The sequence below is a fragment of the Carcharhinus amblyrhynchos genome, chromosome 22 (genome assembly GCF_965287045.1).
Source record: "Carcharhinus amblyrhynchos chromosome 22, sCarAmb.v2.hapA, whole genome shotgun sequence".
NCBI lineage: Eukaryota > Metazoa > Chordata > Chondrichthyes > Carcharhiniformes > Carcharhinidae > Carcharhinus > Carcharhinus amblyrhynchos.
In genome coordinates this window covers 43,588,420-43,603,788 of record NC_137345.1, presented here as the reverse complement: position 1 = coordinate 43,603,788, position 15,369 = coordinate 43,588,420, and the positions used below count along the sequence as shown (strand labels likewise).

At 45.9% G+C, this 15,369-nt stretch overlaps 1 protein-coding gene across 2 annotated transcripts; it reads right to left on the bottom strand.

Moving 5' to 3' along the window:
* Positions 1 to 1,636: 1,636 nt before the first annotated feature.
* On the bottom strand, positions 1,637 to 15,000 carry LOC145356973 (putative G-protein coupled receptor 139). 2 transcript variants are annotated; one of them, XR_013889224.1, is made up of 2 exons: positions 14,905 to 15,000; positions 1,637 to 2,598 (listed from the first exon to the last, which is right to left on the bottom strand). XR_013889224.1 is itself a non-coding variant. In XM_080209995.1 (2 exons), the coding sequence occupies exons 1-2, from the start codon at positions 5,191 to 5,193 to the stop codon at positions 1,688 to 1,690; spliced, it is 1,086 nt and encodes a 361-aa protein (XP_080066121.1). In that variant the 5' UTR covers positions 5,194 to 5,582; the 3' UTR covers positions 1,637 to 1,687. The 2 variants fall into 2 exon arrangements, 1 of the variants encoding a protein (XP_080066121.1); XM_080209995.1 differs by lacking the exon at positions 14,905 to 15,000 and adding an exon at positions 5,019 to 5,582.
* Between the last annotated feature and the right edge of the window lie 369 nt (positions 15,001 to 15,369).

Here is a 15,369-nt window from a genome sequence, read left to right as displayed (position 1 = left end):
AATGTAAGTGTGTCGGATTTACCAGCCTGAACTGGTCATTGAATCCTGTCCTACAGTCGCCACATTTCCAGGGTTTTGTTTTTCCCCTGTGTGTTTGGTTTGTTTCTACAGGCTAGATGATTGGCTGAATTGTTGTCCACACACAGAACACAAGTAAGGTTTCTCCTCACTAGAAATGGTGCTTTTTCCTTCCACGTTCAAAAGCTGATGAGATTCAGGTTCTGATAAATTCAGTGACTCCATCAGATCATGAGGTGATGTCTTGCTTTCACTATCTCATCTGCAAATCCTTTGCTTCTAATACTGTGAGAAATTGGTTTAAAACAGAAGGAAAGAGAATGAGAGAGAACCAACAAAAACACAAAGGCAGGTTGTGGAACTGAGCTGAAAGAGTCTTGTAATTTATGAGACTGACAGAAACACCATCCCCTCCGAGTCACATGCCATCCTGACTTGTTTGGCATCCAGTTCTGGATTGACAAATAAAATTCTCCATTGAAATATTGAGAAGTCTGAAGCCATCATCTTCAGTCCCCGTTACAACCTATACCTTGCAACCTATAACTGACTCTTATTTATCACAAGTTTGGTCTATGTTTAATTTATCAATCCAGGTTAGTATTTTCTATACCATGCTCAGATCCCCTTCTATATCCTCCTTCTATCTCTATTTTGTTGGCTATTTCTCCCCCTATGTGCCTTTCTCCCACTTTTTCCTCTTTCTCTGGCTCAATTATTTCTCTCCTTCTGCCACATATTCTGTCCCTGCATGACTGTAACTTTTACTTTATTTGCATTGTCATTGTGTCTCAAAACTTAGAAGAGAGTTTCAAGTCCAAATGACCCTCCATTCCCCTTTAAACCTCTCCACTCCCCCCCCTGCCATTTTCTCCATTTTGTCTGTGAATGGACTTCCTACTCCCTTGCTACATCACCTGTTACTTTCGGCCTGAGCTTGTGGACTGACTCTGTGCAGTCCACCTCTGTGGACTCCTTTCCTCTGGCTATCCTCATGTCCTTCCTGACCCCTCCATCTGGTACTCAATGGAGAATGCTGCTCAGGTTTACAGATTGTCCCAATTAATCAGATCTCTGTATTTGGGTTACATGGAGATAACTTGACAAATAATAAAACAGCCAGAAACCTACAGCTGTTGTGAATGCAAAGGTGGAACAAACCAGTCAGGGACTTCATCCAGCTCCAAATCTCCAGCACATTGTAGATTTATCTCAGGAAACCTTCAGCTGGGATGAAGCCAAAATTCTGTTGTGCTTTTCATTAGTGGAGTTCAAAAATTAAACTTAACTGAAAGCTCAGAGTTATCCAATTCGGTAATTGAAGGTGTATCCCTGTCCAAAAGGTTAGAGTGAGCGTGAGAAGTACAATAAGATTGCTTGATGAAAGGGGAGCTACATGGAAGTTCAGGCTCACTGTCAAATCAGGAGAGTCATCCGATAATGAACAAGGTGACCAACAATTCAAATGGAATGATCCTAGAGGAGAACTTGCATAAGGGAGAAAGATGATGGAGATATGAACCATTAAATGTGATAGATGGTTCAATGTCCAGGGGCTTGCTAAATTTCCCAATCACACTTGTTGATTTAATTTTATTACTTGAGCAAGATTCTAATTGCCCAGGAAAGAATGTGAGATGACATGCGAAAATGTCAAAAACTCAGTGGTTCAGTTTTTCCTGTCATGAATGGGTTTAATAGTTGCAAGAAAAGGATTTTTCAGCACATTTTTTAACTGCTGTCTGAACTTAGACTGTGTCACAGCATAAATTGCAGTGTTTGTGCAGCAACTCAAGAGCTGCAACATGAAGCCTAATTCTTGAACAAAATTTTGTAGATAAATAGACCTGTAACCCAAATGATACATCCGTCTCCATATGGAAAACACCATTAACATTGACCATAACAGGATGAAGTTAGCCGAGACAACAAACAGTAAAATCATGGATTTTCTTCGGCTCTCAATCTCTGGGTCCCGGGAACTCCCCCCACTTTTGTGAGCCAGCAATCTTGTTCGGGCTCTGTTAGTCACTAAAATGTGTCTGACGGTGACAGCGTTGAGCACCAGAATAAGGAGAAATGGGACACACGGTGTTAAAATGTGATGCAGAAATTCAATTGTAACCCACACTGCAGAATCTTCAACATCCTTTGTTACAGCACAAAACCAAGGTTCGTTCCCCAACCAATACAAGCCTGTCAACATAAAATACCAGAAAATGTTCTTGCAGCAGCTTAGCACTGTCTCTGTCCCCAAAACCACAACTGCCGTTTTCTCGGTGCAATATTTACTTTTCAGCTTCTGGCAGCAAATGGCAACAAATCTATCAAAGGTGAAAGTGACAGTGAACCAGACAGAGCAGTCAGTTGCTGCATAAAGCAGCACTGCATGGATATTACACACATGGACATACTGAAGGAAATAAAACTCTTCCGAATAAACAATCGGAATGTGTCTCAGTATCAGGTCGAGAATGATGACGAGCAGATCCGCTGTTGCCATAGCCACCAGGTAACAAGTGACACATTTGGAGAGACCACATTTTTGGCGAGATAGGATTGCAATCGTCACTAAATTAACTGTTAGGAAGAGAAAAACACAATTAATACATACATCTACTTGCAGAAAACAAACCAGTTATCAGCGCGATTGGAAAGGAACGAAAAATTTCAAAACGTTTTCAGGATTTGCCACACATCAGCAGATATTCCTAAGGTGAGAAGCTGAGTAATTTGTGCGTTTCTTCTCTGGAGATTAGAAGCATGGAAGGCGATGGGATTCAAACATGCAGGATTATGAAGGGACTTGACAGGATCCACAATGATTGGGTGTTTTTTTTTGGCAGTGCAAAACACATGGACACAGTCTTCATTAAAGTAACCAATCATATCTGAGGAAAGGAAAAGGAAAAAACTTCATCAAGCATTGTGAATTGTTGGCGCTCTCCACTCCAGGATGCAACAGGTTCTCCATGCTTGAATATATTTATGGATGTCAGAGAAAGATGTCTCGGGGTGTCTCAGGGAATTAATGCCCAAGTCTAGTTGAAGACAATTATCAATAATAATCGTCATTCATGGTGGTAAAGGCTTGACCATCTAAGTAGCCTACTCCACATCATCAGTTTTCTGTTTCTTGTGAATGCCCCTTGAGATTCTCAAGGCTGTGTGTGATATATGAGGGTTTTGGGAGGGGATGATTAGGGGGTCGGTGGTCATTCAGGCCCTAGATGTACTTAATACGAACCAGTTCAAAATGTTAGATGAATTGGCCATGTTAAATTTTTCCTTAGTGTCCAACTGTACTAGGTTCCATGGATTACCAAACACAGGGCTATGGGGATAGGTCAGGCTGGGGCAGATGCTCTTTCAGAGCAGATGGGCCCATGCCCTCCCTCGTACTGTATGGATTCTAATACAAGAGTTGAAATGTGCCCACTCAACACACTGAATAGGTTTGGACAGAACACGGATGAAGTCCGTTACTCCAAACTCCTGTCTGTGGGATCAGGTGGAGGCCATTCTGTGCCTCAATTCTTTGACAGGGAAGCAAGGTTGGTATTTAACCAAACGAATGTCTTACATATAAACAGCAACATCATTCAACCTCTCAAGCATGAGAACTGCAACCATAAGGAGCCATTCTATTCACTGAGACAATATCACTGGTATAGTTGGAACTCATTCAGTTCCATGAGCCTTTATTTATATCACTGACATACTTGAGGCATGGCAGGGAACAAGATGCTGCATCAGATCTGAAAGAAAGACTGGGCAGATTAGAGGAACCAGATTGCACACTGCGGCACCCAATTCACAAGAATTGAAAAGAAACAGGAGGACTTTACTGTCGTTTCTCACCATGATTTCCTCACAGGAAAAGGAGGAAACAATTTGTCCACTTCAGCCCAAAACGCAGGAACAGTGGGAGGGAATCAGCCCATGTGCCCGTTACACAAGAATAAAATGCCCCTGCAGCCTGATGCATAGGAAGAGGAAGAGGCTATTCAACCACATGACACTGTTACACAGGCAGAGAAACAGTGTTTCAGAATACTCTGCTGCCTTTGTTCAAACTGTTCCTCAAATGATCGACTCAGGTACAGTTCAGTTACAGCCCTCGTACACAATTCGCAGTTGGATCACCACGTCCTGTGTTATGCATGTAAACAGCAGTGCAGCAAAACTGTGAGAAAACAAGTCAAAACATGTTCGCTAACTTCCCCACAACAGAGCGAAGACAAACGCACCAGACTTGAACGTGGCATGAGTGTATCTTTTAATCAGCACGGAGGGAGTTTCTGATTTTGCTGACTAAATGCAAGTAGCACATGTACAAGAAAACAGAAAAGGTGGTGGCAGGAAAGAATCACACTGCCGGTCGAGACTGCTTAGTCAATGTGATCACAGCTGATCCAGACCTTGAACTTTCCCTCTCGATCTCCTTATCATAAGAGACTAAACTGATGTTTGTTCCAGAAATATACTCAGTAATGAACCATCTACGACCCAGTCCATTATGCAAATGAGCTTCCCATCCATTGACATTGTCTACACTCCCTGCTGTCTCGGAAGAGCAGCCAGCATAATCAAGGACAGCACACACCCCGGACATACTATTTTCCATCTTCTTCCTTGTATCTATCTTGCGTCCCATTGATATAAAAGTCTGAGAACACGCACCAACTGACTCAAGAACCACACCTTCCCTGCTGCCATTAGACTTTTGAATAGACCTACCTCACATTAAGTTAAATCTTTCTTTACACCCTAGCTGTGATTGTAACACTACATTCTGCACTGTCTCACTTCCTTCTCTATGAATGGTATGTTTTGTCTGTGTAACACGCAAAAAACAATATTTTTCATTTCATCCCAATAGATGTGACAATAATAAATCAAATCAAAACCCCCTGGTGGCAGCAAAGTGAATCAATGGACAGGCACAGAGCAAGCTGGTTTTCCCAGCACAACAACATAGTTGTTTAAAACAAACTCACCAGGGACACCAACAATCGCCAGAATTGGAAAGTAGCCTGCTTGAATTACATGAAATAAGTATTCCATCCGCCATATTAATGGTATCCAGTCTTGAGAAAGCCAATAAAGACCATGATATAAGCGTCTGTCCGTTATGGTAACATTAAAATATACTGTTCTGAGATACTGATCCATAGATTTAATATTGAAATGTATTGTTCTCAGATTCTGATATATCCTCTTCCTTTCCTTCTCTGGAGCTGGTTATCCTTGCTGATATTGGAATTGATGTTCCCATTGACATTGAGAGATAACATATTGAAAGGAGTGCCTTATTAATAGAAGATGAAAATCCTCCAGTGACGCAATTAGGATCCACAGTGACTGATATTAAGTACAGTCTCTGAACAAACAGCTTAACTCCTTCCACTCCAACCCTGTTTATGTCATAATGACGTGGCATTTTTATTGGGTGGGATGTGCGACTGCTGCTCACCGTGGGAATGTCGCCAACAACAGTGGCACTGTCCATAAACTTTTAGTCTTCCTTGGATAAGGGAGTAGTATCCAAGGGAAAACTGTGAATGCTCCAATCTGTTTATTAAAGGAGAAAAATACAAACGCTGTAATAACAGTAGTCAGTATATCGTCATTTGTGCATCCAAATCTCCAGACAATAATCAAGGGCAGAAGTACATGTTACACTGGTAGTAAAATGATCAGGGCACGGATATTATAATGGGAAATTGTATCAGTTGAGTGTCATGGAATTCATTGTTCAAGTTGATGAGGGAATGAGCTTTGTTATCATGCATATATAGAAAGAGCGATCAAATTGTAATTTATTGGCATTATTTTGCAACTGAAACCTAAGCTTAAAATGGATATTGACTGCACGGATTTGATATAGGTGAAGCGAGAGAAAGCATGGATAAGTGCTGAATTATAGGTCTTCAGAATGGTGAACCCGGCAGTCAGTATTATTTGTCATTTATGTTCATGATTTGGATGAGAATTTAGGAGAAAAGGTTAGTAAATCTGCAGATGACACCAAGATTGGTGGCATAGCAAACAGCAAGGAGGGTTATCGAGGATTGCAATGGGATCTTGATCAATTGGGCTGATGAATGGCAGTTGGAGCTTAATTTAGATATGTGCGAGGTGAGGCATTTTGGTAGCTCGAATCAGGACAGGACTTAGTTAATGGTAGGGGTTGGGAAGAGTTATAGAGCAAAGAGATCTAGGGGTACAGGTTCATAGCTCCTTGAAAGTGGAGTCACAGGTGGACAGAGTGGTGAAGAAAGCATTTGGCATGCTTAATTTCATTGGTCAGAACACTGAATACAGGAGTTGAGACGTCTTGTTGAAGTTACACAACACATTGGTAAGGCCATACTTAGAATACTGTGTACAGTTCTGGTCACTTTATTATAGAAAGGATATTATTAAACTAGAAAGAGTGCAAAAAAGATTTATAGGATGCTACAGGGACTTGATGGTTTGAGTTATAAGGAGAGGCTGGATAGACTCATTGTTCTCCGGAGCATTGAACCTGGTGGCTGTGGCTGTGGTGAGTGACTGATTTAAAGTAAAAACCGCTTTCTTTCTGTACTTCCGGTTCTCGGGGCTTGTTAGAGTGTAGTTTACTTCCGTACCGGAAGTTAGGCCAGGGGATTGTCGTTAAGGGGGAGCGGGGGGTATAAAAAAAGGGGTAGCAGCAGACAGCGGGCAGCGTCGGGAGCGGGCAGTGGAGTGAGTGGGAACTGAGTGAGAAGGGCTTTGGCTCGCTGGGCTTAGGAGAGAGTAGGCTTAGAGAAGGGGCGTAGCACATTCTACCTTTGGGCACTTACTGGAGGTTGGGACATGGCAGGGAATATAGGGAGGAATGTAAATTGTGTCAGGTGCCACATGTGGGAGTTCCTGGTGGTGTCACGTGTCCCCAAGGTCCACATCTGCAGTAAATGTTTAGAACTGCAGCGCTTGAGGGCCCGGGTCAGGCAACTCGAGGGTCGTCTGGAAGATGCGTTTCTAGTCAGGGAGAACGAGGAGATAATGGCTGGGAACCATGAGCAGGAGGAGGTCTCAAGGGCTGAAGACAAGGGAAGATGGACGACTGTTAGGAGGGGAAAGAGGAAGAAGAGTAGTCAGGGTCCCCCGGCCTCCCCAGTGGCCCCCCATGGTTCGTCGACAGGGGCACAGAAAGATAGGCAGGAGGGGGAGACTGACTTAGAGGGACAGAAGGGGGCTGGCAAGGTGATAGTGGTAGGGGACGGGAGGGTCAGAGGTATCGATAATAGGTTCTGTGGACAGAGGCGGGACTCCAGGATGGTGGTCTGCCTCCCTGGAGCAGGGGTAAAGGATGTAACGGACAGGGTAGAGGGAATTCTGAAAGGGGAGGGGGCACAGGCTGAGGTCATAGTACATGTAGGGGAGGGGGACATAGGAAGGAGGAGTAGGGGAGAGGTCCATAGGCAATTTAGGGAGTTGGGGGCCAAACTAAAGAGCAGGACCTCCAAGGTGGCACTCTCTGGGTTGCTGCCCAGTACCAGCAGGGCAAAGAATGACGAGATCATGCAGCTGAATGCATGGTTGAGGGATTGGTGTAGGGTAGAGGGCTTTACTTTTGTGGATCACTGGGAGGTGTTTAGGAGAGAAGGGCAATTGTACAGGAGGGGTGGGGAGAATTTGAACGGGAGGGGAACTAATGTCTTAGCGGGGAGGTTAGCAGGGGTGTTTATGAAGGATTTAAACTAATATGGAGGGGGGGTGGGGAGGTGGCTGGGAGAGAGTCGGGTGAAAGGAAAAGTATCAGGGAGAAGGAGGTTCCGAGGGACACTTGTGGGTTGAACTGTGTCTGTTTCAATGCTAGGAGTGTGGCAGGGAAAACGGATGAGCTTAGGGCCTTGATGTTTGTGAGGCAGTTAGATGTGGTGGCTGTAACAGAGACATGGTTACGGGAAGGGCAGGACTGGCAGCTGAATGTTCCTGGGTACAAGTGTTTTAGGTGTGACAGAGGAGGGTTGAAGAGAGGTGGAGGGGTGGCACTGTTAGTCAAGGAAAACATCACAGTAGTGCAGAGGGAGGACAATATGGAAGAGACAGGGATTGAGTCACTGTGGGTGGAGTTGAGGAATAAGAAGTGAGAGATTACACTGCTAGGGGTGTACTATAGGCCACCCAACAGCCCGAGGTCAGTGGAGGAGGGCATTTGCAGGGGCATTTTGGACAGGTGCAGGAAGAATAGAGTGGTTGTAGTGGGTGACTTTAATCTTCCTGGAGTGAATTGGAGGGGGCCTAGAGCTGGGGGTACAGAGGGAGAGGAGTTTGTGAAATGTGTTTTGGAAGGGTCTCTAGAGCAGTATGTAACCAGTCCGACTAGGGGAGGGGCTATACTGGATTTAGTGTTGGGTAATGAGCCGGGGCAGGTGGTTGAGGTAGAGGTAGGCGAACATGTGGCTAATAGTGACCACAAGTCCGTCTACTTTAAGATAAAAATGGAAAGGGACGAGTGCCGGCCGAACGGGAGTGTGCTGAACTGGGGAAAGGCGAGCTATAGCAGGATTAGGAGGGAGCTGCAGGACCCTGATTGGGAGGGACTGTTAGCTGGTAGGTCCACGGTTGGCAAGTGGGAGGCTTTTAAGGGCAAAATGAAATGGCTGCAGGGGAGGTATGTTCCGGTTAAGCGGAAGGATGGGAAAGGTAGGATTAGAGAGCCGTGGATTACAGGGGGTATGGAAGACTTGGTCAGGAAGAAGAGGGAGGCGTATGTTAGGTCGAAACGACTGGGTACGGAGAGTGCGCTGGAGGAATATAGACAGAGTAGGAGGGAGCTAAAAAGTGGAATTAGAAGGGCGAAGAGAGGGCATGAAATGGCTTTGGCTGGTAGGATTAAGGAAAATCCAAAGGCATTTCATTCCTATATTAGGAGCAAGAGAGTAGTTAGAGGGAAAATTGGTCCTCTTAGGGACAAAAGTGGGGAGATATGTATTGAGTCGGAGGGAATGGGGGAGCTCCTGAATGAATACTTTGCGTCGGTATTCACGAAGGAGAGGGGTTCAGAATCGTGCGGTCTGTTAGAGGGAGCTGAGGATCAGCTGCAGGAAATATCTATTACGAGGGAGGAAGTGCTAGGGCTTTTAGGTAGCGTAAGGACGGATAAAGCTCCGGGGCCTGATGGTATTTATCCCAGGCTGCTTAGGGAGGTGAAAGATGAAATTGCTGGGCCTCTGGCGCAAATCTTTGTCTCTTCTTTGGGCACAGGTGAGGTCCCAGAAGACTGGAGGGTAGCAAATGTGGTACCGCTGTTCAAAAAAGGTAGTAGGGATAACCCTGGGAATTATAGGCCAGTGAGTTTGACATCGGTGGTAGGGAAATTAATGGAAAAAATACTTAGGGGTAGGATGTATGAGCATTTGGAGCGTTGCGGTCTGATTAGAGATACGCAACATGGCTTTGTTAGAGGGAGGTCTTGCCTTACGAATCTGGTGGAATTCTTTGAGGAAGTGACAAAAACGGTTGACGATGGGAGAGCCGTTGATGTCATCTATATGGATTTCAGTAAGGCGTTTGACAAAGTCCCTCATGGTAGGCTGGTAGAAAAGGTTAAGGCGCATGGGATACGAGGTCAGGTAGCCAGGTGGATTGAGAACTGGCTGGGTAATAGGAGGCAGAGGGTAGTTGTGGAGGGGACTTTGTCCGGCTGGAGGCCAGTGACCAGTGGAGTGCCACAGGGCTCAGTACTGGGACCTCTCCTCTTTGTAGTCTACATAAATGACTTGGAAGAGAGCGTAGGTGGAGTGATCAGCAAGTTTGCTGATGACACCAAGATGGCAGGGTTGGCGGGTACCGAAGTGGATTGTGAGGTGATACAACAGGATATAGATAGGTTGGTGCATTGGGCAGATAGGTGGCAGATGGAATTTAATCCTGACAAATGCGAGGTGATGCATTTTGGAAGGAATAATGTAGAGAGGAGCTATGTGATTAAAGGTAGACAAATTAGGAGTACAGAGATACAGAGGGACCTGGGAGTGCAGGTTCACAAATCCATGAAGGTTGCGACACAAGTGGAGAATGTTGTCAGGAAGGCTTATGGAATGCTAGCCTTTATAGGAAGGGGTATAGAGTTTAAAAGCTGCCGTCTAATGCTTCAGTTGTATAGAACGTTGGTTAGACCGCATTTGGAGTACTGCGTCCAGTTCTGGTCACCTTACTACCGGAAGGACGTGGAGTCTCTGGAAAGGGTGCAGAGGAGGTTTACCAGGATGTTGCCTGGCATGGAGGGGCTGGGTTACGAGGAAAGGTTGGAGAAACTGGGACTGTTCTCCTTGGAAAGGCGAAGATTGAGGGGGGACATGATAGAGGTATATAAGATACTGAAGGGAATAGACAGAGTTAATAGTGAGAAACTGCTCCCTAGATTGGGTACAATAACAAAAGGACATGATTTAAGGGTGAGGGGGGAGAGGTATAATTTGGAAGTGAGAGGAAGGTTCTTTACGCAGAGAATTGTAGGGGTATGGAATGCGCTACCGAGCAGGGTGGTGGAGGCAGGAACATTGGACTCGTTTAAGGTTCAGTTAGATAGACACATGAGTGAAACGAGGATGGAGGGTTATGGTAGGGGTTATTAAATAAGGGTTTGAACCTCGGGAGACACCGGAAAGGCAGGCTTGTGATTAACGTTTTTGTCTTTTTATTCCACAGGTGGAGGTCCACCTCGTTGTCAAACGAGGGGCATGCACACGGTGGGTCGTGCGTGGGCTGCTCTTGGAGGTTCCGGGAGTGGCCTAGTACTTCATGTCGGTGTGTGTGCTTGATCCTGGACCGATAGACGGGCACCGCAACAGCTCAGTGACTAGCACTGCTGGCTGTGCAGATACATGGATTTGGGCCTGTGTCTGTGGGAGTTTGCGCATTCTCCCTGTGGTTGCGTGGGTTTCCTCCGGGCGCTCCGGTTTCCTCCCACACCCCAAAGATGTGCTCTTAGGCTGATTGGTTTTAGCAAATTGACACTATTCTCTGAATCTGGCTAAGTCAGGTGTTCTATTTGTAGATACGCAGGGTAGAATAGGTGTAGGGTGATGCGGCGGCGCGGGGTTGTTGGGCTGAAGGGCCTGTTTCCCGTGCTGGGTTGTTCTTTGTTCTAGACTGGGACTTTTTTCTCTGGAGCATAGGAGACTTGGGGTGATTTTATAGAGGTCTAGAAAATAACATAAGAACATAAGAAATAGGAGCAGGAGTAGGCATCTAGCCCTTCAAGCCTGCCCCGCCATTCAATAAGATCATGGCTGATCTGTTGTGGCTCAGTTCCACATTCCCGCCCTCTCCCCATAATCCTTAATCCCCTCTCTGAACAAAAACTCATCAACCCGCATCTTAAAAATATTTAGCGAGGAAGCCTCCACCACTTCAACGGGCAGAGAATTCCAGAGATTCACCACCCTTTGAGTGAAGAAGTTCCTCCTCAACTCCGTTCTAAACCGCCCCCCCCTTTATCTTGAGGCTGTGCCCCCTAGTCCTACTGTCCTTTCTGAGCAGGAAGAGTCTCTCTACCTCTATCCTATCCATCCCATTCATCATCTTATACGTCTCAATGAGATCTCCCCTCATTCTTCTCACGAGTACAAGCCTAGTTTATTCAGCCTCTCCTCATAGCTCAACCCCCTCAACTCCGGCATCAGCCTAGTAAACCTCCTCTGCACTCCCTCCAAGGCCAAAATATCCTTGCGTAAGTACGGCGCCCAAAACTGCACCCAGTACTCCAGCTGCGGCCTCACCAATGCCCTATACAGCTGCAGCAAGACCTCCCTACTTTTATATTCAATCCCCCTCACTATGAGGGCCAGCATCCCATTCGCCTTCCTGACCACCTGCTGCACCTGCAAGCTGGGTTTTTGCGACTCATGCACAAGGACCCCGAGGTCCCTCTGCACCGTCGCCTGCTGCAGTTTTTCACCACGTAAGTAATGATCCTTCCTACCATGATTCCTACCAAAGTGGACCACCTCGCACTTGCCAATATTAAATTCCATTTGCCATTTCCTGGCCCATTCGCCCAGCCTATCTAGATCCTTCTGTAGACTCTCCACACAATTTGCTGTTCCACCAATCTTGGTGTCATCAGCAAATTTCGACACCCTACACTCGGTTCCCTCCTCCAGATCATCTATATAAATGCTAAATAGCTAAGGCCCCAGCACCGACCCCTGGGGCACTCCACTAGTCACCAACCGCCAATCCGAATAGCACCCATTGACCCCCACTCTCTGCCTCCTATTTGACAACCAATCCTCTATCCACGCTAACACCCTACCCCCAACTCCATGTCCCCTGACCTTCTGCAATAACCTCTTGTGAGGTACCTTGTCAAATGCCTTCTGAAAATCAAGACCACATCCACCGGCTCTCCTCTATCCACCGCCCTAGACACATCCTCATAGAACTCCAGTAAATTTGTCAGACACGGCTTCTCTTTAACGAAACCGTGCTGCGTCTGCTCTATCAAGCAATTCCCCTCAAGATGCCTCGCTATTTCCTCCTTGATGACGGATTCTAACATTTTACCTACAACAGACGTTAAACTAACCGGCCTATAATTCCCTGCCTTTTGCCTGGCACCCTTCTTAAACAACGGCGTAACATTAGCCGTTTTCCAATCTTCCGGCACTTCCCCGGAATCCAGGAACGTCTGGAAAATAACCACCAAGGCATCCACTATCACCTCCGCCATTTCTTTCAGAACCCTCGGATGCATTCCATCCGGTCCTGGGGACTTGTCCATAACAAGGGGCATTGATCAGGATGATAGTCAATATCTTTTCTCAAAGGTTGGGGAATCTAAAACTAGAGGGCATAGGTTTAAGGTGAGAGGGGAGAGATACAAAAGGATTCAGAAAGGTAATTTTTTTCACATAGAGGGTGGTGAATAACTGGAACAAGCTGTCAGAAGTAGTAGTAGAGGCAGGTGCAATTTTTCTTTTAAAAAGCATTTAGACAGTTAAATGGATAAGATGGGTAGAGGGGGATACGTGCCAAAAGGGCAACTGGGACTAGCTTAGTGGTTAAAAACAAAGGGATAGCAAGGACAAATTGGGCCAAAAGGCCTGTTTCCATGCTGTAAACTTCTATGACTCTAAGTCTAAAAGTCTTATAGTACGTATAAGTAACATCTGCTGCTAGATCAATTATACAATTTCAACACTTTCAGCAAGAGAAAGAAGAGAATTATTAACAGTGAGGATTATTATCAACCTGAGGGAGAAAGGGACCGTTTCATGAAATGGACAGATATGGGGCAAATTGTCTTATTTCACGGATATCTAAAACGAGGGGAAAGCAAAGAGGCACAGAAGGAGCCTTTTCGAGTCTGTTCATCTCTTGAAGGACAAGTAATACTCTTGGAGAGAAGACAGTGGAACAGAAATGGCAGAGTTTTTGAGGGTTATTTGGAAGGCACAACAGAAATTCATCCCAATGAGGAGGAAAAATGCCAACAGTAGAAATCTCTCGCCCATTTTCAATGGTCAATTTCAGCTTCTCAAATTCACCCCCATCTATCTCACTCTCCTTCTCTCCGTAAGGCCATAAGATCCAGGAGCAGAATTAGGCCATTCGGCCCATTGAGTCTGCTCTGCCAGTCAATTAGGGCTGATATTCTTCTCATCCCCATTCTCCTGCCTTTTCCCCTTAACGCCCTATTTAATCAAGAACTTATCTATCTCTGTCTTAGAGGCACTCAATGGCCTGACCTCCATACCCTTCTGTGGCAAAGAGTTCCACAGATTCACTACCCTCTGGCTGAAGAAATTCCTCCTCATCTCTGTTTTAAAGGATCATCCCTTCAGCCTGAGACTGTGCCCTCTGGTTCTAGTTTTTCCTACCGGTGGAAACATCCTCTCCATGTCCACTCTATCCAGGCTTCGCAGTATCCTGTAAGTTTCAATAAGATCCCCTCATCCTTCTAAACTCCAACGAGTACAGAGGGACAGGACCGTCGCCGTGATGTCACCATGAACCTCTCACCCATTTTTAATTTAAAAAGGGAAAAGTGTGTTCAGCAAAGTGAGAGAAATTCTGAGCAGGACACCCTATCAGGAGTGGAACCGAAATTAAGTAAAATACATATTTTTATAAAGATGCCGGCAGCAGAACTGTGCGTGCACAGTGTATTTGCACGGTAAGTCTCTACATCGAAGGGTTTGTATTTGCACGCTAAGTCTCTACATCGAAGGGTTGTATTTGCACGCTAAGTCTCTACATCGAAGGGTTTGTATTTGCACGCTAAGTCTCTACATCGAAGGGTTGTATTTGCACGCTAAGTCTCTACATCGAAGGGTTTGTATTTGCACGCTAAGTCTCTACATCGAAGGGTTGTATTTGCACGGTAAATCTCGACATGTAGGAAATGTATTTAAACGGTTATCTCCATGTCCATGCGCTGTATTTAAGAACATAAGAAATAGGAGCAGGAGTAGGCCATCTAGCCCTTCGAGCCTGCCCCGCCATTCAATAAGATCATGGCTGATCTGCTGTGGCTCAGTTCCACTTTCCCGCCCTCTCCCCATAACCCTTAATCCCCTCTCTTATCAAGAACCCATCAACCCGCTTCTTAAAAATATTTAGCGAGGCAGCCTCCACCACTTCAACGGGCAGAGAATTCCAGAGATTCACCACCCTTTGAGTGAAGAAGTTCCTCCTCAACTCCGTTCTAAACCGCCTCCCCTTTATCTTCAGGCTGTGCCCCCTAGTCCTACTGTCTTTTTTGAGCGGAAAGAGTCTCTCCACCTCTATCCTATCCATCCCATTCATCATCTTATACGTCTCAATAATTTACACAATAAATCTCTATTTTAATTCTGAAGCTGAATGTTGAAGTGGAGACATTTCCGCTATTTAAATTCTTACCATTTTTCACAAACTCGGCCTTCCAGCCACTGGGAAACCTCCGGATACACAATGAGAAACGGCAGCGTACCTGCGCGCAATGGGAAGCAGGCCGCATGCTCCCGGAATAGGGTCCACGCAGGCGCACTCGGGACTTCATCTCCTGTTTTCCAGCTCGCCAACTGGTCAATTCCCGGTTACGTGCAGTAATCAGGCACTTACGTCAGACCCTCCATCAGCCGCGCGCGGAAACCGTTTAACGGACGCGCCGCGAGCCGTTGCGCGCGTCACCGAGTAGGCGGGACCTCACTGCACCCGCATTCTCCATTGGTCCATTCCGTTGTCCGTCAGGTGAACAAAGCCAATAGGGACTCGTTCCAGCAGAATGATTGACAGCCAGAGTAGGTTGACTCGGGCAGTTCGTCATGAAGCAGCAACTTGCTGTGGATTCACTGCCACTGGGGACATTCCCAGCAGGCAAGAGGC